At 40.5% G+C, this 25567-nt stretch overlaps 1 protein-coding gene across 1 annotated transcript in view; it reads left to right on the top strand.

Moving 5' to 3' along the window:
• The window catches only part of LOC126354083 (G patch domain-containing protein 1 homolog), a 47506-nt gene that overhangs the window by 19383 nt on the left and 2556 nt on the right, over nucleotides 1-25567 (top strand). Inside the window, exons 5-7 of the mRNA XM_050003463.1 lie at nucleotides 909-1467; nucleotides 12081-12354; nucleotides 18191-18437. Of these exons, the coding sequence (XP_049859420.1) occupies nucleotides 909-1467; nucleotides 12081-12354; nucleotides 18191-18437 (1080 nt within the window). The remainder of the gene's footprint in view (nucleotides 1-908; nucleotides 1468-12080; nucleotides 12355-18190; nucleotides 18438-25567) is intronic.

Consider the following 25567-nt stretch of genomic DNA (forward strand, 5'->3'; position numbering starts at 1 on the left):
GTGTATTATTTTGATTCTTGTTCATGAGGCTACAACAAATAATTAAAATAATTTTTTACTCCATTCTTGTGCCTATTTGCACCGAAGTATCATTAAGATTGTTTTCAGTATCATATTGACAACTATATCAGAAATAAATGGATACATTTCCTAGTAAAAAGTTATTGTTTTTGTTTGTATGCACAAAAGTCTTTGCACAGTGTTCATAATATGTTGTAGAACATGATATAATTGTGGTATTTATCTCAAACAGCCAATTCACAGTGACTGAAATAGTATTACTAACATAATCTCATTTATGATTTTGAATTCTGATTTCATCCAGGTCTGTATTGCTAGAGTGAAACTGCAGTTAAGGCACTGCACAATGACTGGTGAAAATATGTAACAGGAAATGAATACTGCTTGGTCAGTTTAAATTGTGAGGACTGTCTTCTTCTATTATTCAAGACTGACAAACTTTTCCAAGAATTAAGCAGTATTTGGGTACATGGCATTATTAAACTGATGACAAGAGTAAGCTAGGCAGATTTTTAAAAAAAGTTAACAGAGAGAAGGGCTGTACAAACCCACACATTCATATTGATACTGTATTTTTAATTTCCTAAAATTTTGGCCATTCTCTCCCTGCCTTTAGACTTAAAAATTCATTTGGTAAACACAAACTGTCACCATTGAACCTGCCATTGTACCATTCACTGTTTCAGCTGGACATCATTTCCTGATAGGGTGAAGCAGTTAGAAATGTACTTGCATAAGTGCACCCTCGCTGGCAGATGCTGCTGAGAACTAAGAGTATTAAACCACTGCTTTACCAGTTTTCAAATGGCTCTCTTAACAAGTTGATGTTTCTGTGCTTATCTAATTAAAGGTTAGATATTTCACTAATTTGCTTGATATTTTTACAGGCATTTGGTGTTGGAGCATTAGAAGAGGAGGATGAAGACATATATGCACTGGAGGATATGTCTCAGTATGACTTTAGTTTGGGAGGCAATGACTCACAAAAGCTCCAAAAGAAGAAAGACTCAGTTCGAAGGGATAATAATAAGGAAGACACTCTGGATGGATTTGTCTGTGCCACACATTCAGTTTCTTCAAGGAAATTTTTCCCTCCTCCAGAGTTACCAACAAACTTTCAGCCATTCCATACAGTTCGCAAGACACGTTTCGAATCTGCACCTGACGAAAGTCAAGAGAACAACTTTAGAAAAATGGGTCTGCAAAGACACGCATTGTCATCTAACGACAGGGCACAAATTTTAAATGACAATACTTGCATGCATTTGACAGCTTCAGAAGAAAGTGAAATGGATGAGAATAAAATGTTGGCCAAAGAAGCTGCAAAAATTACTGAGAAACTCTCTCAAAACTCAGTTGCAACAAAGTTCTGTCCATTTGCAGGACGTCCAGATAAACAGAGCCGATATGAGCAGTATACTGCCCTGGTTAAAGCTGGAAGGAAAGGTTTGTACTCACTATATTTGTGTGGCCTCCATACTTGAATGTGTAGATTTCTAGATGAGAGTTGAGAGGGACCCACCTGTAGTTAGGGCTCATCCTGCGATATGAGTAACCTGCCCTTCCTTTTAACCTTGCACAAGGAAGGGGCTCTTGGTTCTGAAAGGTAAAAAGTGTACTGGTTTTACTTTGATACGTGTCTGTTGGCAGAGAAATTCGTTTCGTTTTCTGAAGGTAGGTACAAGGCCAGTAACTTTGTTTCATAATTTATTAGTTCTCTTAATTGAATTATCCTTTGACACAAAGAATAGTCATTGTCTGTTTGCACAAAACTGATGCATATAAAAAAGACTGAGATGGTATTCTGATGCCACAGAATTATACTGCTTACCATGCACTGCAAAAAATAATGAGACAGATTAGAAAATAAAGTAAGTTCTAACTGACCAGTTGTAAGTGCCAGTAAGAAAGTTTTTACAAGTTGATCCTCGCATAGAAGAAAATAGAACCAGCCAATGTTAATGATACAGTTACTGATTTCGACCAGCAGATCCATCTTCAGGTACCTGTTCACATCTATATTCATTTGGTGTGATTTACATTTGTTGTTGGCTGCTTTTTGCCCAACAACTAATGTGAACAGCAACAGATGTAATATATGAGGTGCATTCAAGTTCTAAGGCCTCCGATTTTTTTTCTCCGGACTGGAAAGAGATAGAAACATGCCCATTGTTTTAAAATGAGGCCACGTTCATTGTCAATACGTCTCAGAGATGGCAGCACCGTACAGCAGATGGAATTTTACCGCCAGCGGCGAGAATGAGTGTTGTTTTAAATACTTAAAATGGCGACGTTTTCCTTACTGTATTTTTGTAAAGAAACCAGATGGCAGTTATAAGAGTCAAGGGGCATGAAAGGGAAGCAGTGGTTGGGAAGGGAGTGAGACAGGGTTGTAGTCTCTCTCCGATGTTATTCAATCTGTATATTGAGCAAGCAGTAAAAGAAACAAAAGAAAAATTCAGAATTGGTATTAAAATCCATGGAGAAGAAATAAAAACTTTGAGGTTGCCGATGACATTGTAATTCTATCAGAGACAGCAAAGGACTTGGAAGAGCAGTTGAACGGAATGCACAGTGTCTTGAAAGGAGGATATAAGATGAACATCAACAAAAGCAAAATGAGGATAATGGAATGTAGTCAAATTAAGTCGGGTGATGCTGAGGGAATTAGATTAGGAAATGAGACACATAAAGTAGTAAAGGAGTTTTGCTATTTGGGGAGCAAAGTAACTGATGATGGTCGAAGTAGAGAAGGTATAAAATGTAGACTGGCAATGGCAAGGAAAGCGTTTCTGAAGAAGAGAAATTTGTTAACATTGAGTATAGATTTAAGTGTCAGGAAGTCGTTTCTGAAAGTATTTGTATGGAGTGTAGCCATGTATGGAAGTGAAACATGGACAATAAATAGTTTGGACAAGAAGAGAATGGAAGCTTTCGAAATTTGGTGTTACAGAAGAATGCTGAAGATTAGATGGGTAGATCACATAACTAATGATGAAGTATTGAATAGAATTGGGGAGAAGAGGAGTTCGTGGCACAACTTGACAAAAAGAAGGGACCGGTTAGTAGGACATGTTCTGAGGCATCAAGGGATCACAAATTTAGCATTGGAGCGCAGCGTGGAGGGTAAAAATTGTAGAGGGAGACCAAGAGATGAATACACTAAGCAGATTCAGAAGGATGTAGGTTGCCGTAAGTACTGGAAGATGAAGAAGCTTGCACAGGATAGGGTAGCATGGAGAGCTGCATCAAACTAGTCTCAGGACTGAAGACCACAACAACAACAACAACAACAACAACAACAACATGGAGAGTGGAAAGAATAATTGCTTAAATACCTCTATGCACGCTGTAATTGGTGTAATATTGTCTTCGCAATCCCTGCAGGAGCGATGTGTAGGGCACGGTAGTATATTTCTAGATTCATCACTGAGAGCTGATTCTTGAAATTTTCTAAATAGGCTTTCACGAGGTAGTCTGCATCTGTCTTTAAAAGTCTGTTAGTTCAGTTCTTTCAACATCTTCATTACGCTCTTCTATGGGTAAAACAAACCTGTGACCATTTGTGCTGCTCTTCTCTGTATATGTCTAATATCCATTGTTAGTCCTGTTTGGTATAGGTCCCACACACTTCTGCCATATTCTAAGATCGGTCCCAGGAGTGTTTTGTTAGCAATCTCCATTGGAAACTAATTGCATTTCCCTAGTATGCTACCACTGAACTACAGTCTGCCACGTGTTTTAACTATGAGACAGTGTGATTGTTTCATTTTGTATCCATACAAATTAATACAGCCAGGTATTTGTATGAGTTGGCATTTTTTAATTTTAAGAAGTGCACAGTTTTACTCTTCTGAACGCAGAGTGAGTTGCCAATCTTTGCATTACTTTGAAACCTTATCGAGATCTGACTGAATATTTGGACAGCTTACTTCAGGCAGTACTTCATTATAGGTAACTGCATTATCTGCTAAAAGTCTCAAGGTTACTACTAATGGTGTCTACAAGGCCATTGATATACAACATGAACAGCAAGGGTCCCAACACACTTCCATGGGGCACACCTAAATTACTTCTACATCTGTCATTGACTCTCAATCCAAGATAATGTGCTGTGCACTTTCCACAAAGAAATCATCAATCTTGTCACAAACCTCAATTGCTGTACCAAATGATTATACTTTTGGTAAGAAACATATTTGTGGTACTGCGTCAAATGCTTCTTGGAAGTCAAGAAACGCTGTATTTGTTTTCCTGCCTTGGTCCATGGGTTTCAGTATCTCTTGTGAGAAAAATATGAGTTGCATTTCAAATGATTGATGTTTCCAGAATCCATACTGGCTCGCATGCAGGTGGTCATTCTTTTTGAAATATCTTTTACATTTGCACTCAGAATATGTTCTAAGATTTTGCAACAAACTGATGTCCATGATAGTACATGGTAGTTATGTGAAGCAGTTCTGCTTCATTACTTTAGAGGGATATGACCTGTGCTTTCTTCCAACCACTGGGCACCGTTTTTTGTTTGAGGTATTGTGGTTAAAATGGGGGCTAACTCAGTATAAAATCTAATAGGGATTCCATTAGGTCCTGGAGCTTTGTTCAAATTTAGTGACTTCAGTTGTTTATCAGTGCCACTACTCATCTTTGCAGTGATACAAGAATTAAGTTGGAGAATTACTCTCGGGTTTTCGAAATTTTGAAAACAGAATTCAGTATGTCTGCTTTTGCTTTGTTACTCTCGATTTCAGTTCCTGCCTCATCCATGAGTACCTAGACACTAACTTGATGCCACTAACAGCATTTATATATGAGCAGAATTTTTCAGATTCTGTAAGAGATCTCATGATAATATCCAGCTGTGGCTCTCATTGGAGGCTTCATACACTGCTCTCCTGACATTTAAACATATTTTCATTCAGCATCTCTTTATCTATTAACTGTTCTAATCCCACAAGAGAACATCACATGATGGCTTGACATAACAAACTTGATAAAGTCTAGAAAACAACTTATTATAATGGGTACATTAGCCACAGGATGGCTCACAATAACAGTCTGGTAACACATATGCAGAGGTGAACATGTAACTGTGTCAGGGCTGGCCAGGCCCATCTCAAGAAGCTGTTGGCCAAACGATAGAGTGCACTGATGAGAGGCTGCGCCCACATCCACAAGTGGCAGCCTCTGATAGTTGTCGAACTTTTAGCTGCATCTGCTGACTTGTGCGGTGTTCCCTATGGTTGCGCACCAGGATCTACAGTATGGATGTATGTTGGTCAGTACACCTCTCGTCCCTTGGGGGACTGAGCGAAGTGTTGCAATGGTTCGCACACTGATTCTCATTTGGGAGGGAGAACAGTTCAAACCCACATCCGGCCATACTCATTTAAATTTTCTTAGGTTTTTCTAAATCACTTCAGGCAAATGTCGGGATGGTTCTCTTGAAATGGCACAGCTGACTACTTTCCCCATCCTTCCCTGATCCAATGGGACTTACGACCTCAATGTTTTGTCCCCTCCCACTAATCAACCACCCCCTTGGGTGGTTGCTGATACCACTGGCTGCCACAATGTTGAGATGATATCCACATCCATGGAGGCCCTGAATGTGAGAGGCACAATCAATCCCCAGTTAGCGGAGATCTGGGGATATGGGCGAAAGTGGCCAGTGTGAGGAGAACTCCAACACTCCTCTGTCAGAACACAAGATGACAGGACTGACAATGGCCACTACAAGTTGGGATTCATGGCAATGTCCAGCAGTGGTGTGGAAGGTGGAGGTGACACTGCCACAGGTGGAGGCTGCTCTTGTGACATTCAACCAACGAGGAGTATGCACTTTGGCTGGCGCACCACTGGAGCTGTTGCAGGAGACATAGGCTCTTTGGGTGGAGGTACTGCTGCAGACGAAAGAGGAGGCTGGAACCCTTGTGGGTATGCGGTACTCAGTGACCAGGGTACTAAAAAGGGGGTATTGCGGCTGAGATAGGAGGGGGGGAAGTGGGCGCTGCTCACCTGGATACAGAGCTGATTTTGATGGCACTTGACCTCACTCTTCCCTGTCCGCACGGTGTATGCAGTGGCTGTTCCGGCATACGATCATTGCTGGTAGCTAGCAGGGGCACCAACTAAAACCAAATACCAACACTACCATCCTCAGTCTAAAACCTGATATGCTGGAGAGCGACGGTGGGCGAGATATAGGATGGGGGAGACGGAGCAGCGTCCTTGGCTGGTGCCCGTGGATAAGCTGTGTAGGGCTATGGGAACAAATAGGAGTCACCCAGTAGGCCGTCAGAAAAAAATTTAATGCCTCTTTGGCAGTGAAGTCAGTGGAGTCTTGTAGGCATTTTTTCATCTGGATCTTGAAGGTATGAACCACATGCCTAGCCTCTTTGTTAGCTTGTGGGTGAAAGGGAGAGAAGCAAACATTGCAAATGCTTGACCACACACAGAAATCATGAAACACCTGAGACAGGAACTGGTGTCGATTGTCAGAAATGAGCATGGCTGGAAGACCTTCCACAGATAAAATCTTGGAAATAGTTTGAATGGGATATCAGTAGTGGCTGGGGGGGGGGGACCAGACCATGGGAAACATGCCAGTGACAATCAGCCATATCTGTTCACTACGGGCCACAGAGAGAACAATGACCTGAGAGCTGCCTGTTGACTAGCACAGTGGAGATATGCAGCAGCTGTGTTCCAGTTCTCAGTCAGTGCTGGGCCAATAAACATGACTGTGAACCAAGGCTTTGGTGCAGGGAACACGTTAGTGCCTCTCATTTAACATCTGTAAAACCTCCCACTGCAAACTCCTGGGAATGACCACTCGGAGAGCTGCATTGTCCATGGAGATGAGGAGGACACCATCTAAGCATGGGAGATGATGGCAGAAGACAAAGCAGTTGCGATGCAGATCAAATGAGCAGTGTGGAGTTCAAGAAGTCCAACTCTGTTGTACAAGGCAGACTACTTGCCTGAGGATGGGGTTGGCCACTGTTGCCTTGGCAATTCGAACACTAGTGGTCAGAAAACTGTCTACTGTTTGGCGGTAGCAGACATCCAGATGAAGACACACAAGTTCCTCCTGATTGAACTCAGGGTCTGGGCCAATGGGCAAGAGGCATAAGACATCCTTAGGCTCGATGTGGGGTGAAAATGTATGTCGTAGCTGTGTTTGGAGAGCAACAAGGCCCACCCAGCAACTTGTGAGCTGCCTTATTGGTGACTTGGGCAGATGCACTAAATAACAAAATGGTGGTCTGAAATTAGTTTGAATTTAGTGCCATACAAAAAAAACGTGATTTTTTTTGTTGGGATCAAAGATAGCTAGACACGGTTCTGACCACAGGCATATCTTCTGTGTGGTGGAGCCCTGGTTGCATTCTGGTAGCCAAACATAGGGAGCACTTTTACGTAGAAGGAGATGCAGTAGGTGCGTGATAGTGGATATCCCAATAGTGAACCAATGGTAATAGGCAATTTTACCTTAAAAAAAAAAAAAAGCCTGCAGTTGATGCAATGACAAGGGATGCAGGCAGGTCTGTAATAACCCTGAGAAAACTCTCCATGGGTCGGGCATACTGCCTTGAGATGATGTGGCCAAGATACCCAAGAGATGAAACTTCCTGGCAAATTAAAACCGTGTGCCGGACCGAGACTCTAACTCAGGACCTTTGCCTTTCGCAGGCAAGTGCTCTACCATCTGATCTACCCAAGCACGACTCACGACCAATCCTGACAGCTCCAATTATGCCAGTACCTTGTCTCCTACCTTCCAAACTTCACAGAAGCTCTACTGCAAACCTTGCAGAACTAGCACTCCTGGAAGAAAGAATATTGCGGGGACATGGCTTTGCCACAGCCTGGGGGATGTTTCCAGTTTTAATCTGCCAGGAAGTTTCATATCAGTGCACACTCCACTGCAGAGTAAAAATTTCATTCTGGAAACATCCCACAGGCTGTTGCTAAGCCATGTCTTCGCAATATTCTTTCTTCCAGGAGTGCTAGTTCTGCAAGGTTTGCAGAAGAGCTTCTGTGAAATTTGGGAGGTAGAAGACCAGGTACTGACAGAATTGAAGCTGTGAGGACGGGTCGTGAGTTGTGCTTGGGTAGCTCAGATGGTAGAGCACTTGCCTGTGAAAGGCAAAGGTCCTGAGTTCGAGTCTCGTTCCAGCACATAGTTTTAATCTGCCAGCAAGTTTTATATCCGCGCACACTCCACTGCAGAGTGAAAATTCTCATTCTGTACCCAAGAGATGGTTGGAAAAATTTGAACTTCTTCAGACTGCAACACAGACCAGTGAGGAACATTCCTGCAGCAGGGCCTTTGGTGCAGCACCTAATACAAGGTGAGAGAAATCCCTGACAAAAACAGTGCACAAAATACCGTAGCATCCGTGATGTGGAAATAATGAAAATGTTGCCATAGGTACTGTTTGTACATCAGCTCATCGAATGGTGGGAACTGAGGAGGAAGTGGAACCAGAGGTGAATTTGTGGAAAACAATGGCGGAAAAGCCTGTTGCATGGGTTGTATGACCATTATGAGGGCCTTCTGTTGTTGCATCAGTGTTTGAGTCAGAGACTCCCTGAAAAAAAAAGAAAAAAAAAATACAAAAAGCAACTGCCCAATGAAAAACACATGAAGAGATGGTCCTACTCACAGCTAGTGTATTCTTATTCCACAAGAGAACGATGACCGACACAACAAACTTTATTAAGTTTAGAAAACAACTTATTATAATGGGTGTGATAGCCATGGAGTGACTCACAATAACAGTCCAATGGTTTGTTCTGTTGACAGTGCTACAAATTGTGAACTTCATTGAAACACCATGAGCAAGGCTGGTATTCTCAACCTTCTTTGCCAGTTACTGGAATGATCCAAATACGATCTCAGAGCGCAGTCAACAGGCATCATTTGTCCCAATAACCGCCATATCTGCTGCTGGTTGCACGCTGATCCCTCTGTGTCTGCCTAGCCTCTTTAACATGTTAAAAAAGGACTGAGTGTTCATGTTCCTTCCCATCCCTTGATGCCATTTCCCTGAGGTGCAACATTATTTGCTGCATGTTTGAAGTGCTTACGATAAATAGACCACTGCTCTTGACACGGTATGCAGCATGTTTCCCAATAGGTGAAGTAAATCTCACTGGCTTGGTGGAAGACAGTGCCTCAGAATTGTTGATTGGGGGATGGGTGTACCATTCTGAGATATCCCTGGTTTGGTTCCTGTCTCCTCTGTACAGGATGCCTAAACCTATCACTAACGCCTTTACAGTCAAATGACAAGTAGTGATAGATCCTGTACTTACTGCAGGAAAGACATTAGCCAGTGAAGAGTATAATACTTGAGGTAACTTGTATCTCTGGTACATGACTCTTGGCTGCCCTTCCAACACACCATTCGCGGCAACTTTCAATTGGCTGACAGTAGTTAGAGTAATTTCTAGCTCCTTATGAACAGCAATTAAATTATCCCGTGACGGAGGACAACATACAGAGTGGAGGTGCATTGTGCTGCTGCAATATTTTACAGGGCAGTAAACAAATAACTCTAAGCTAAGTGTGCTTATTCTCCTTTAATTCATAGGTCTGAAGATTAAGATTAAGTTCACTAACAAATTTGACAATAGCATTAATTTATGATAATGCAGACAATATACATCTATGTTAAAGAGAAAACCAATGTGGCACAATATGTTCGTTATTTACAGTGACTAAGTCACAAATGCTGGTTTACTACAAAACAAGTTATCCACAACACTCATAACTTACAAAAATTGTAAGAAATACATGTTTTCAAGCACATGAAAATACTCAAAAACATATCTTGTCTATATGGATATCATATTCTCATTACCTCAGAACAGAGTTTCAACGTTTGTGTGTCACTTTTTCAGAATTTAAATGTTAGCATCACAAATACTACTTTTATATAAGATGGTATCTGTTCTTTCTGACATGTCCGAAAGAACAAATAACATCGGTGACCATGCAGCTCGTTAGAGTGAAATTACAATGAAATGAATGCCCCTAGCTGCATACAGGACATGTCCAAAAGAACAGTTACCATCTTCATATATAGTTAAGGCTCACCAGCCATTTGACTATTTTCTTCTGTGCAGATACACAAACAGTGTCCGAACTCTTACAGGAATTGGCAAAAAGCCGCGAGTAATGAGTATAATAGGCAGGGGCACTATTAATATAGTGCGGGACAATAAGTTGAGAATGTGGGTCTCACAGGAGTCTTGCCAGAGCTAAGTCCCTGCAGTTGCACTATCCTCTCTGTCCTTGGTGACTCAGATGGATAGAATGTCTGCCATGTAAGCAGGAGATCCTGGGTTCGAGTTCCAGTCGGGGCACACATTTTCAACTGTCCCCGTTGATTAATATCAACGCCTGTATGCAACTAGGGGTATTCATTTCATTGCAATTTCATTGTCATTACTAGTGTAAGACCAATCACATTTCTTATTTCCCGTATTTATTTTTAGGGTGCTATTTGTTAGTAATTTGCACTAATATATAAAAAGGTTGTTTCTTTTTGGTTGATTCTTTATGGTGAATTTTTCTTTCACCATAATTTTTTACTGCTTAAGTGCATGTCCACTAGGTAATAAACTTCTGCACATTGCTTGCAGAATCTACTTCTGCAAATTGTTTGATGTGGAAAAACTCCTAGCAAGTCAACGTCCGTGTGATTTATCAACTCACAGAAGTAGCTTCCGCAAGTTAGTGGAAACAGTTTCTTGCATCTTGCTGCAAGAACTTACCATTTGCTGGAAGTTTTTCTCAAACTCACAGAAATTTTTGTGTTGACTATCAGTATGAAAATGTCAGTGCATTAGAATCACGAAACAAACATAATCGCCCACCACAACCAAGTTTCACCAGGTGAGGAAGTAGAATGGCAATAGAGATGTCTTTAAATTTTACTGGATTGTTTAAGGTCAGACTAAACATAAATATATTATATTAGTAATAAATACTGTTTGCAAAAATCAAAGAGTAATGAAAAGGCCATCTCTTGGTGGTAAAGCTTGCTGCATTTTTGTATCCTGTTTTTGAATCTTTTATTGAACAATAGATGAGAGAGATTCGAAACTAACGTACAACATTCTCAGAAACTCTTCAGTCTGAGTGAAGCCCCCCGATTTTATTTCATTCAGTAGTGATTCTTGATAACTTAAATATGTATGCCTCCATACCCTCTATATCCATTACTTCAACCAAACATTTTGTTTTTTCCTAATCTGGATTTTAGTAACTATTTTTCTTCAATAATAATAATAATAATAATAATAATAATAATAATAATAATAATGCAGTAATGGTAGCGGCTACTCTGTTTTTAACCATGACACGATAAACTTCCACTTGGCCGCCTCGTGATTCTGCTGTAATGGAAACACTTATTCAAGTAGAAGTTTGGACAACATGGTTGTGGAGTGACAGCGATTAATATAAATTAACTTAGTATTAAGAAAACCGTCAATGTGCTTAAGACTGTTTTCTTAATACTAACTTAACTTCAAGTACATGCAACAAGTTCCTGAAATTAACATGTGGTGAAGGGACTTTCAGGAGTAAACATTTGCTGTAATGTAGATGCCTTAGCAAATGCTTGCAGAAGTTAGTTGCTGGTGGACACATGCCTGTATGTAAGTATGAAGACTTGACTTTGAAAGTGTGATGAATAATTAATCATTTAAATGAAACTACAGGTAGGACATTGGATTTAAACCTGGATGAACCATACTTTCTGTTCTGCCCCATTTAGGTTTCTTGTAATTTTTTTAGTTCATTCCAATAGAATAATGGTATGGCATCTTCAATATGAAGATGATGAACCCTTCCGTCTTCTAATCCACCCTGTGTACATCCTGTACAGAGTAATGGTACATAGTGATGTTATTTGAGTGGTGAGTTAGTCCAAAACTAAACAAGAAAAGCAATTGAACATAGCTTTGAACATCTTTGTTGAATTCCACCGATTTAACATTCTTGATCATTTCAAAAGATATAGACTATGATTTATTTTCAGCTGATTTTGCAAAATGCCAGCCATTGGATATGACAGAGTGGCAGCGGGAGCAAGAAGTGGCAGAATTTGAGCGTGTGGCCAAACTGGAGGCAGCCATGAATGACCGATTTGTCCCAGCCTCTGTTCCTGGTGCTGATGTTTTGCAAGAAGAAATCCCAGCATGTGTATCTGCAGCGAAGGCAAAGATGTTTGGCAAGCTCACCAGAGAGCGCTGTGTCTGGAAACCAACGAGTTTGCTCTGCAAGCGCTTCAATGTTCCTGAGCCACAGGCTGGGTAAATAGTGTGTTGCACTGATTGTGTTATTTAGCTATGTTAGTTTGCTTCCTACTTATGTTTTTGAAAGATTAGTAGATGAATTAATAAAGTATGGTAAGTTCTGGTTTAGAATTATGAATTATTGAGGAATAAAGGAGATGACTCACCAAAAGGCAGAAACGCTGCGTTGTCAATAGGTACACAAACAACAGAGCTTTGCTAGCTTTCGGAATGAATTTCCTTGTTCAAGCTTGTAGGAACAAAATGAACATGCACATATCCGCACACACACACACACACACACACACACACACACACACACACCCCTCTGTCTTCCTACATTGTGCTCAATCGACATATACATGAAATGGTTTGGGGAATCCATAGAACATAAATCAGATTTGCTGAATGGGGGTTTGGAATCATATATTTACAAATACAGATCCACTGTTTTAACGAGTGTGCAACATTCCTTAATAGAACAGGGAGCATAACTTATACAAAGATATTTTTTACTATTCAGGACAATTTTTAAAGAATCATCTACATCTCTATCTCAGATTATCTGTACTGTGTGTGACAAAGATTTCTTATTCCTGTGGTAAAATTCTGTATTAGCTTCAAATTTCTCTGGTTTTATCACCATAATTATGCAGTGAGGTGTTGGTGGGAGAATGGAACATGTTATATGACTTTCCTTGGGGCACACATTCTTCTACTGTGAACAGTAAATCTTTTCATAATTCACAGTTCCTCTGTTACATTGTCTGCCACTGGAATTTTGATGCTGTCATGCTCACCAAATGAACACACAATGAAACTCACTTCTCCTATTTGGATACGATATGTTGCCTCTATTAATTTTACGTAGTAAGAATTTCAGAAGCCAGACTGAGATTCACAAGTGGCTCCTAAAGAAATAAAATGCATACACGAGAAAAGGGAGATTTCAAAGTTCTTACTGAGTGAAATAGGCCTATGTACGCTTCCTTTTTTTGTGTGTGCATGTCATTTCTTTAGGAGCCACTTGTGAATCTCAGTGTAGCTTCTGTCTTTCCAGCAATTAGTTTTATGTGGTCATTATACTATAAATAACACTGGACACAAACTCCTCCCAGTACCTTTGATATGCTGCAATTAGTGATCTTGTTACTTCTCTGTATACAACAGCATCATCCACAAGCAACTTACATAAAATTCAATCATATGGATGTCTCACCAACTTCTTCTTCTGAAATTAAGAAAATTATATATTCTGTCAAAAGTAAAAGCTCATGTGGAGTTGATGGTGTTTCTAATACAATACTAAATGTCTGTTCCCATATAATAATCATCATCTTTTCTGACATGTGTAATGACTCATGGTATTTTTCCAGAGAGACTGAAATGTGCCATAGTTAAACCCCTCTGTAAGAGAGGTGATAGGAGAGATGTCAATAACTTCTTACCCATTCCATTACTGACATCATTCTCCAAAATTTTTGAGAAGGACATGTTTTCTAGAATAGTATCCCACCTTAGCAACTGTAATATCTTCAGCAAATTACAGTTTGTATTTCACAAGAGTAGCTCAACTGAGAATTCTGTTTACACATTTACTCACCAGATTTTACAAGCATTGAATAACAAGATAGCACCAGTTGGTATTTACTGTGACCTGTTTACGGCACATTTTAGAATCATAATATTCTTCTGGATAAACTGAGGTCTTCTGGGACTGATGGTATAGATAACCAGTGCATAATGCCATATCCATTGAAAAGAATGCAGAAAGTTGTACTTAGTAAGTCAACCAATGTAAGCAGAGGAGGTTATTCCAACCTTAAAACAAAAGAGTCATGTCATGTGTTACCTGTGTAGAACACATAGGAGATTGTTATGTCTTTAGGTCCCTTCCTTACAACTCGCTGTGACACACGACACAGACACAAATTTGAATACAGTGAACAGACATGTCAATGACTGGACAGACAGTTCATAATTTGGAGGAGGAAGGGGGGGGGGGATATGGGGTGCGAGGGAGATTTGAACATGGATCTCCTCCTTCGCAGTGCAACACCATGACCACAGAACCACAACACCTTAAGTATTTAAACTCGCTTGATGTTGCAAATCTTGACCTTGGACCATTCGTGGTTTCTATTTCACTTCTTTTTTCACAGTTAATTACACCTTATTCCTGTTTTCATGCTTGGTCTTTGTTCAGTTTTTGATGAGTTATCCATTGGGACATCTTCCCACTAAATCTGAGTGGAGTGCAACTGGGAGTTTCCCTTGTGATATAAGGAGAATCTGCAGGCCACCGAAAGTCCCCTCCTGTGGAGATCCTTTGCTGTGGTTCAGATTATTAGGTGACATGGAGTTGTTGCTGCCCACCCCATGTTACTGAAACCATTTTATTTCTGAATATCAGTTTCATAAAGATGTAGTTCTTCAGCAAGAAAGTTCTGTGATATCATTGTGTAGTGCACAGATGTCAATTTGACTGCCTTCCCACAAAACTATGGTCTCAAAAAACATTACATCACTGAAGCCAATAATGTGATGTTTGGATGGAATACACATGCATTGAGTGTGCTTTTGGATAGGACTACCAATCAACATTTTATTTCTTCACTGAACCACCTAAATGAAAAGTCATCCGTCAGCAAAATTCACCCACGATTTCAAATCATTGGCTTTGGTATCACCACTAAGCTTGCACCATAGCCAGTTCGAATGAACAGAAACTCAAATAATTGAACTGTGTGCATTGTATGGGGTTACTAGTTAGCTTAAGGATGGCAACATTTTGGCGAGTCAGAGTCCCTTATCGTGGCATATCTCTTCCTCTTGACTGCGTTATACTCTTTTCAGAATCAGTTTTAGCCCTCACTGAAGCAAGAGTTTCACAGCAGTGGTGTATCAAAAACTCCATTCCATTAAAACGAATAATATTATTGTAACATTTGATGTTGCATTGGTGTCATATTAGTTCTAGGCTGGCCGCAAGGCACAATAATATATGAATCCTACTACTTTAATTGCCATTGTTACTTAAAGTTTAAATGGAACTAGAACTTCGATATTACACACTTTCTGCAGTTTGAAGTATGGAAATTTTGTCTTGGATGCGATTTCTGTATTTCTTGGGTTGAAAGAAAGTATAGAAAAAATTCTGAGGGGAGCGCTATGTTATCAACAGCCTTGTTTTGTTCGCATGAGAATGTCCCTTAAATGCCCACCAATCTACAGTGAGAAGAGGTTCTGGCAAGAAATGTGTATTGTGTGTATTTATAAGATTCTGAGAGTGTATTTGTGTAATGAACTTAAAAAAATTATTTCTTCTCATAAATGTCTGCTGTAATGATATTGATGATAAAATTAGGAAAATATTGTCAGTTACTGTTCCATCACATTATCTGTGAATGGAATAAACTCATTCCCGACCTTCTGCCACATAATTTATGGTGCCTTGGAGAGAACTGATACGGAACCACTCCAGGGAAGTGTTGTAGAACCATTATTGTTCACTATATATACCAAGTGGGAAAACGCCGGCGGACAGGCATCCTTTCGTCTTTCCCTCTCCTTCCTGAAGCAGCAACCATCGGTTGTGAAAGCCAGTAATTCTGTGTGTGTGTTTGTGTGTTTTGTTCTTGTGCCTGTCTGCCGGCGTTTTCCCGCTTGGTAAGTCTTGGAATCTTTGTTTTATAAAACAGAAAGAAACTTCCACATGGGAAAAATATATTAAAAACAAAGATTCCAAGACTTACCAAGCGGGAAAGCGCCGGCAGACAGGCACATGAACAAAACACACAAACACACACACAGAATTACGAGCTTTCGCAACTGGCAGTTGCTTCGTCAGGAAAGAGGGAAGGAGAGGGAAAAATGAAAGGATGTGGGTTTTAAGGGAGAGGGTAAGGAGTCATTCCAATCCCGGGAGCGGAAAGACTTCCCTTAGGGGAAAAAAAGGACAGGTGTACACTCGCACACACACACACACACATATCCATCCGCACATACACCTACATACACATACATCTTTGTTTTTAATATATATATATATATATATATATATATATATATAAAACAGAAAGAAACTTCCACATGGGAAAAATATATTAAAAACAAAGATTCCAAGACTTACCAAGCGGGAAAGCGCCGGCAGACAGGCACATGAACAAAACAAAACACACAAACACATACACAGAATTACGAGCTTTCGCAACTGGCAGTTGCTTCGTCAGGAAGGAAGGAAGGAGAGGGAAAAATGAAAGGATGTGGGTTTTAAGGGAGAGGGTAAGGAGTCATTCCAACCCGGGAGCGGAAAGACTTCCCTTAGGGGAAAAAAAGGACAGGTGTACACCCGCGCACACACACACACACACACACACACACACACACACACACACACACACACACACACACATCCATCCGCACATACACAGACACAAGCAGACATATTTAAAGGCAAAGAGTGCGGATGGATATGTGTGTGTGTGTGTGTGTGTGCGAGTGTACACCTGTCCTTTTTTTCCCCTAAGGGAAGTCTTTCCGCTCCCGGGATTGGAATGACTCCTTACCCTCTCCCTTAAAACCCACATCCTTTCATTTTTCCCTCTCCTTCCTTCCTTCCTGACGAAGCAACTGCCAGTTGCGAAAGCTCGTAATTCTGTGTGTGTGTTTGTGTGTTTTGTTCATGTGCCTGTCTGCTTTCGCAACTGGCAGTTGCTTCGTCAGGAAGGAAGGAAGGAGAGGGAAAAATGAAAGGATGTGGGTTTTAAGGGAGAGGGTAAGGAGTCATTCCAATCCCGGGAGCGGAAAGACTTCCCTTAGGGAAAAAAAGGACAGGTGTACACTCGCGCGCACACACACACACACACACACACACATATCCATCCGCACATACACCATGTGTGTGTGTTTGTGTGTTTTGTTCATGTGCCTGTCTGCCGGCACTTTCCCGCTTGGTAAGTCTTAGAATCTTTGTTTTATATATATATATATATATATATATATATATATATATATATATATATAAACAAAGATTCCAAGACTTACCAAGCGGGAAAGCGCCGGCAGACAGGCACAATGAACAAAACACACAAACACACACACAGAATTACTAGATTTCGCAACCGATGGATGCTTATTCAGGAAAGAGGGAAGGAGAGGGAAAGACGAAAGGATGTGGGTTTTAAGGGAGAGGGTAAGGAGTCATTCCAATCCCGGGAGCGGAAAGACTTCCCTTTGGGGGAAAAAAGGATTCTGTTGTTTGAACAGAAGTTACAGTCCTATAAAATTGTTGTGAAATGCACAAAAATTTGCGAAGTATCAACACTTGGTGGAGGCATTGGCAGTGTCTATCACATTGTGCATAAATAGGGAAAGATATGTCACTGTTTATGTACATGATTGTTACACAGTCACTGGAAACAGCCACATCCACTAAATATCTGAGTGTATGCACATTGAACTATAAAACTGGAACTAAAAATCAATACTAATTATAGGAAAGAAATATGTCATACTGAGATTCATTGGAAGAATCTGTAACAAGTGCCATGCACCTATCGAGGAGGTAGCTTACAGAACTCTTGATCAACGTATATCTGCATATTACTGCTCATACTGGGACTCTCACCATGTAAGGTTGATAGAGAAAAAAAGAGAAGATCCCAAGATGAAGAGCAGCCTGATTCATCATTGGTTCATTTAGTAAGGGCAAAAGTGTCATGGAGACATGCATCCAACTTATTAAGTGCCCATATTTGTTGCTGAGCTCTTGTGTATGCAGGCTGTGATGTACTTGTAACTGAATAAATATGATAGTTTTTCCAGTATTTTTTAATTCATTTCTCTTTTACAGTATTAGCCAACCATCTGCATCTCTAGTGAGAAAGAAAGGAGTGAGCAAATTCTCAGTATTTGATTTCCTAGACGCAGCAAATCATAATATCAAACTGACTGAGGCTCAAGTAACTGATGAAGCTGAAACCGCCAAAACTTCGGCAGTGTCCCCTGTTCAGAAAAAAGAAACTGTTCCTCAAACACAACCTACAACATCATCAACAGTTGCAGATAAGGATCTGACAGAACAGACAAATGATGATCGGGTAAGCTATGAACAATAATTGCTATTTGACTGTTGGAAGTGAATATGTTAATATATAAACCATGTTATGCCACTTGTGACTGTATGTTTTGATAGAGTACTGTGTAATTGTTGCCAGTAAACTCCAACATTGGCACCACAATCAGTTTTCACATGGGAAATCTCCTTTTATTTTCTGATGCTCTCTCCAATATCCATCATGCATTCTATTCTCAAGCAGTATGATAGCTAGTTTCTATTCCTTCACTCGAATGTTCCCATTGTGTGCCTTTCATCATCGAGTCATTAAACCTACATCTTGCTTATTTTGTCTTTCAAGTACACAACTTGTGCTGTTCGCTGACCCAAATTTCAAAAAACTTATAAAAACTGCTCTTCACATTTGTAAGATGTTCACAAACAAATTATACTCCCTTTAAACAATTCATTAACCTTACTCTTAGCTGCTTATCCAGGGGTAAACCATAAATCTTTAGTTTATGAGTAGGAAACACACACAGACAGTCACAAGACTTTTGGAACCACAAATCTCTTCATGTAGCAGATGTGATGGCACGAATATAGAAAGTAAAATGTAACACTGATTGAATGGTTAAAGTCACTCAGAAACACATATCCAGAATGACATAACAACACAAGATGAAATGGGAAAACTAGTAACGAAATCCAAGTAACAAATGAAGTTTGAAAATGGAGAGGCTAAAGATGGTGGGTCAGTTGCAAGTCAAGACGTATGGGAAGGGCAAACTAAACAAGAAATATAAAAGAGACAAAATTGGCAGGAAATTGGTTTTGCATCTTTGTTATTTAATGACCGATCTATCAGTTTTTTTAATTAACAACAATATGAAAAGGACAAATTGCTGTTCACCACATAGTAGAGGCATTGAGTTGCAGATATTGTTTACAGATGCATGCACGCACGCACACACACACACACACACACACACACACACACACACACACACACACACACACACACACACACACACTGTTGTCTCTGGACACTAAGGACCAACTGTGAGTGCAACTGAAGTGAGAAGCAGTTTTGAAAGACCTTGTGTGTAGAAAAAATAGTGAAGCTTTAAATGTACAAGTATCAAATTATAGAAAGAAAGCCATACTGATTGTTGCCAAAATACATGGCTGGCTCACAGAAATATCTAAAAGTACAAATGGAATCTTAAGTATTTTAGAATTAAAATAAACTGGCCATGAAAGATGTAGAAAGAGAGTGAAGCAAAAACAGCTACTTGAGATTTGAACAATGTTGATGGGGTTGAATGTAATACATTATAAATAGGTGGGGGAACAGATTAACAGAGGTTTTCAAAAAAGATATCTCATGTAATAGGACAGGGAATGACCACATTAACAGGAGATAAAGGCAGAATAACAAGATATCAAAGGTATAAGGGTAGTGCCAGAAGGATAAGTGAAAATGGAAAAAAATATAATGAAGAGGGAAGAACAACAGTGATAGAGAAAGTTAAGGAAGAAAATGTGATTTGATTATGGTTTCTTTAGAGGTGCAAAGCAAGCTTCAATTAGGGAAGGAAACTTGTTATGCTTTTATTTCCCAAAGAAACTGTCCCATCATTTGACTTAAGCAATCTCAGAAAACCACAGAAATCCTAAATTTGGGTGGTTGGGTAGGGATTTGAATCCTAGTGTCCTCAGATGTGAGACCAACATCTTTAGCTCTGTGCAGCATTGTTTGATGTCATGGTTACCGAAAAACCAAGAAGGAAAGGGCACTATAGTAGGTGGTAAGAGTAGGTTGCTATAGATGTTGAGTGTAGGGAGTGTGAAAGAGCTGGATGCAAAAAACAAAAGATGTGGTGGAAACAGTAAGAAATAGAATTGGTAAAAGTAGTCTCCAACATATTCTTCAGTGATTACTGACAATGAAATAAAAAGACTATTATTAGGGGTCATAAAAGGAACAAAAAAGAAATAAAACTAGCTGAGAGATAAAAGAATAGAAAAATGGGCAAGAGAAAGCAAAGTAGAAACATACGTTGGGTTGGTCCAGGGGTGGTTACCGAGGAATCAGTGTGCACAGAGACAGAGAGCAAACTAATTATAAGCAGATGTAATGTGTAACTTTGTTTACTTAATGTTCTTCTGAAAGTCCAAATTGTATGCCACACCAGTCCGTTACACAGGTATATTCATCATAAACAAATGCATAAGTTAGTAATGCTGCAAAGGCTGTAGGCGAGCTCCACAGTTAGACTGGCCGTCATCGGTGCAGCTTCCTTTTAAGTCAGCTCACTTGTGGTGCTACGTGTGTATGCAGCCGAGAGTGGGTGTATGAGCCGGCTGTAGAGTAACAGGACAGTCACATGTGTTACTGCTAAACTCATGATGTAGAATGCCTGGTGTGGTGTTGATAGTTTATGATACCTCTCCCCCGCAAAAACTGTATTGGTACTGCTGCAAATGACAGCAAGTGCCACTGAGAAGACAGAAGCCAAAACTCGAGCCGATGACAAGCTCCTGTCCACACCCCAACATCTGTCTTGCAAATGGCTGGAAACTTCAGCTGTGAAACGAGCCATAGGGTGCACAACTACACCTAGGGACACAGCATTTTTTTCTATTGATGACGGTGCAACAGTGACCAATGGGTACACTTTGAGCCACTGGAAGGTTGCAGGGTAAAGGGGCCCATCTCTTGTGAATGGGGATTCAGGCATTGTGATGATGGTGACATCACAGCATCAGTAGCCGTTGGCTCCCTGTCTGGTGTCAGCAGTGCAGGACATGAGAGAGGTGAAGGTGGCTGAAGCTGCATGGTCGTCCTGGGCTCCAAAACTGCAATTGAAAACCAACAGCACTATCAAGCAGCCCACACAAGTGAAGCTGATTCTGACGGTGCTTCTGCAGCCCAGCAGGACGCTGTAATAAATATAAAGAATGGCCCAGGACTTTCTTGATAATGCCTTGCTCCCAATGCCTGTCTCTTCTGAAAACTCTGAAAAAGATGACATCATTAACATTAAACTTAGAGCACTGTGGAGGATGGACTGACCACTGCATAGGATGCAGTAACTGCAGTAGTGTACTATCCCGACACCCATGCTAAAGTTCCGCTGTTGACTCGTTGCGTGGCTAGGAACAGTATGATGAGAGGAAGATCACTAACACTTGCTCCCACATATGGGAAGCACCCTTAGTATGGGAAGCACACAACTTTTTATCCGTTGTTTGAATGTTTGGATGAAACATCCCACTTCAACATTAGATTGAGGGTGGAATGGTGCTCTCGTCAAATGCTCAGTGGCGTTCATGTCATAAAACTGCTGAAATTCTGTTGAAGAGGACTTCTGGTAAACTTTCAATGCAAAAAATTGACATCAAAGTTGTGTTGGTAGTAGTTGAAGTGGTGGATTCTGTTGGTGTGGACTGGGTCCATTATCCAAAACCAGCACTTCTGGTAAACCTTCAGTGCATAAAATCGACATCAGAGTCATGATAGTAGTAGCTGTTGTGGTGGATTGCATTGGCACTACAAACGGAAACTTGCTGAAAGCTTCTACCACAATAAACCAATGAGAATTTCTGTAGAGACCCACAAAGTCAATATGCAGACACTGCCATTGGGCACTGGGCGTGACCCAATCAAAACGTTTCTGTGATGGAGCAGCCTGGTGTTCCACACACACTGGACATTATGAAGTCAGTTGCTCAGTTTGAGTGTCCATGCCAACCGATGTGCATTGGCGTCGGGTGAACTGCTTATGGAGAAGGTGAAGAATGCCCTTCTGAAGCACATGGGGCACACCACTCAGAATTGGTTATTGTCTGTGTGTGATAACACCCTGCTGGACATAAGTTGTGCCATGAAGCAAAATAAAGGCATATTATTAAATCCCTAGTATGCTTAATTCAATGTGGCCAACTGATGTGGAGGTACTGCAACAAAATCTTGAGATTGGAGTCTGCACCCATTGTGTGAGCAATCTGTCAGTGGTTGATGGGAAAACCATCAAGAGTTTTATCGTCCTGATCATCAGTGTGGAAACATGACACTTCAGAAGTGTCAAATCTGAATGAGCACCGTCTGGGATGTGAGAGAGTGTGTCTGTGTGTGAATGTGTAGCAGTTGACCTATGAACAATTTCTTACTGATAATTTGAGAAGAGCTGAGACCAGCACTGCAGTTTTTGTGCCGTGCATGGAGGGACTGGTTTGGAAGTGCTGAACAACGAGGTGAGAGGCTTGTGACCCATCTCCAAGTAAAATTTTCTGCCATATAAGTATCAGTAGAATTTGGTCATCATATACATTGTTGCAAGAGCTTCCTTTTCAATCTGTGAATAGTTGCACTGTGGTTTTGTAAGGTGTTTCAGTGCAAAGGCAGTTGGCCTGTCAAACAATCCATTCTTGTGTGAGAGAACAGTGCACCAGACAAGAATCAATCACGAAAACATCTTTCAGTTCCTCAAATGCAACTTGTCACTCTTTGGTCCACTCAAACAGAACATTCTTTCATCAAAGATGATGCAGAGGTGTTTCAATCTGTGCAGTGTTTGGAATGAGCTGAATGTAACAAGTAAATTTACCTACACAGCTTAGAGTTCACTGACATTCGATGGGTACCCTTCCTGTTGATTACATGTTCTAACCATTCAGTCTCATTCTGGAAGAAGAGTCACTTGCCTTTACTACACTTTAGCCCAGCATCTGAGAACACTTGAAACAATTTCCCGAGTTTCAAAAGATTTTCATCGGGACTACAACCTGAAACAACTGTGTCATCCAAATAATTTTAACAAGAATGAACTGTAGCAGTCAGCTGTGTCAAATAATGCTGAACCCATGAGGGCGCTGATCACAAAAACCTGTTGCAACTGTTCATCCAAGGGAAGTCACAAATAAGCATTGTGAAGATAAGTCTTAGAAAAGAAGTGACATGCACCAAGATTGTCCATGAGTTCCTCAGGCCTTGGAAAAGGAAAGCTGTCACTGTCTGTGGATGTACTGTTGCCTTGAAATCTGCACTTGTGGCACTGAAGTTTCCTTAATTATCATGAAAGGTGATGCCTACTGACTGCCTGCTGCAGGGGAAATCACACCATTTTCCTGCCTAGATAAAGAGTTCTTGTGCCATCTAATCCCAGATAGCTTGAGGGATGAGTCATGCTCGGCAAAACTGTGGTTATGCATTGTCGTTCATGGTAATATATCCCTCAAAATTAGTAGCTTTCCCTAGGCGATCTTGAAAAAGTCGCTAAATTCGTCACACAGTTTATCTACCCTTTCTGTAGACACAAAATATTTCACAAAGAGAACATTTTGTTGAATGCACAAACCTAACAAATCTAAAGAATTGATACAGAAATTGTTTCCACTGTCACCTGAGCACAAAGCCGTGAAAGTTACTGTCTTGCTAACATTACAAAAAGTGACAGGTTGGTTGCAAATACCTAATACAAGAATGTCATATCCACTATAATCAGAAAGAGTTGCCTGTGGCTTATGAAGTTTGTGCTTGCCTGACAGTTCGTAAGGCCTTCAGTTCAGCAAAGTCACTGATGCACCAGTATCCAACTGCATGTATATTTTGTGAATTGGCAGTCTGTAGAATGTCAAACATTTTATTTGCATGACCCTGAGTAGAAGAAATGTGTGACTTCTTCATTGTGGCACTTGATTTGCACCTCGTTACTCTAGAGTTACTACTTGGCTTTGAAAAAATTGCTTTGACATTCATTGGTTATGACTTAGGAGAACATGCAAAGTGTGTGTTGGACTTGCATTTTTGCAAACAGACAACTTGAATGTGATCGCACACTCAGCCCACCAATAACACTTAGTGTCATGACACTGGCATACCTGGTGCTTGTGCATTGTGAAACACAGAGGACGAGATTTAACAGAGCTGCTTAGCACACTGAATCTGTTTACATTGCTTCTCTGGCTGAGACTTTGCATGATCTACTGGCACAAGCTGTTTTCTACTAGTCTTCATGACAAATAGGAGTGGAATCAATGTCAACCGCTGCACTGTAATACAAATCCTGATGCTCCACTAATTCCAAAAGCTGTTGCAAACTAGGATAATGATATTTAAGAATCTGTTTGTGTATGTGAGGATTTGACACATTTTGAGCAATGGTGTTCCTGATCATGGCCTAACTGTCATAACTTCTACACTCACACTTAAGGAATGGCATGTAAGGCATTGTAAGTCTGCTACTCACTGCTCATGTGTCTGATTAGGTTGCCTCTGTAAACAAAAGAATTTGTAATGTGCAGTTGCCACATTAATATGTTCATGAAACTACTTGCCTTCCACAGCAGTTAATTCTTCATAAGGAACACATTCAGGGTGGGGAAAAGTTAGCAGGCAAGCCAGGACAGAGGAACACCAACTGTTGCAATGAAATACGGTTGCTTGTCCCTACCTTCAGTGAAATGTGCCATGATGTGTCTGTCAGGCTGTGCCCAATACTTTAACTGTTCCTCATGCGTTAGCTAAAAGCATGGAATGGTGGTACGGAAACAGGTATTGCTGGCTGTGACTGTGCTGCAGGAGCTATGGCCAGTTATGCTGTGTCATGATTTCCATCATTTTCCGCTTGTACTGTGACTGAAACTGAACAACCACACAATTCTCATGGAGGTCTGGCTACAATGAAGAGAGAAAAATTACAATGAAAAGTGTGCATGGTCACTGAAAAAAATTGATTAGACACACAGAAAAGAGAGAGGGAAAAAAACATGGGCAAGTGCAGACCAAAGGTTGAAATACTTGTGAGTACAGTCTTGGCACCACTTCTTGGTTTGGTCTGGTTGTGGATACTGAGAAATAGGTGGGTTCTGAGACAGAGAGAGAAATAATTATAAGCACATGTAATATGTATGTAACATTGTTTACTTAACTTTATTCTGCAAATCCAAAAAGTATTCCACACTAGTCTGTAACACAGGCACATTTGTCATATACAATTGCAGTAACAGGGAGGCAATTTAGTAATGATGCAAAGGCTCCAAGTGAATTCCATGATCGTATGGCTGATGTCAGTGTGGCATCTTCTTAAGCAAGGTCAGTGGTGGCAGTACCCACATGTGCAACAGAGGGTGTGTCTACGAACCAGCTGCGAATTGTCAGGGCTGTCA

This window comes from Schistocerca gregaria, chromosome 3 (assembly GCF_023897955.1).
Source record: "Schistocerca gregaria isolate iqSchGreg1 chromosome 3, iqSchGreg1.2, whole genome shotgun sequence".
Lineage (NCBI taxonomy): Eukaryota > Metazoa > Arthropoda > Insecta > Orthoptera > Acrididae > Schistocerca > Schistocerca gregaria.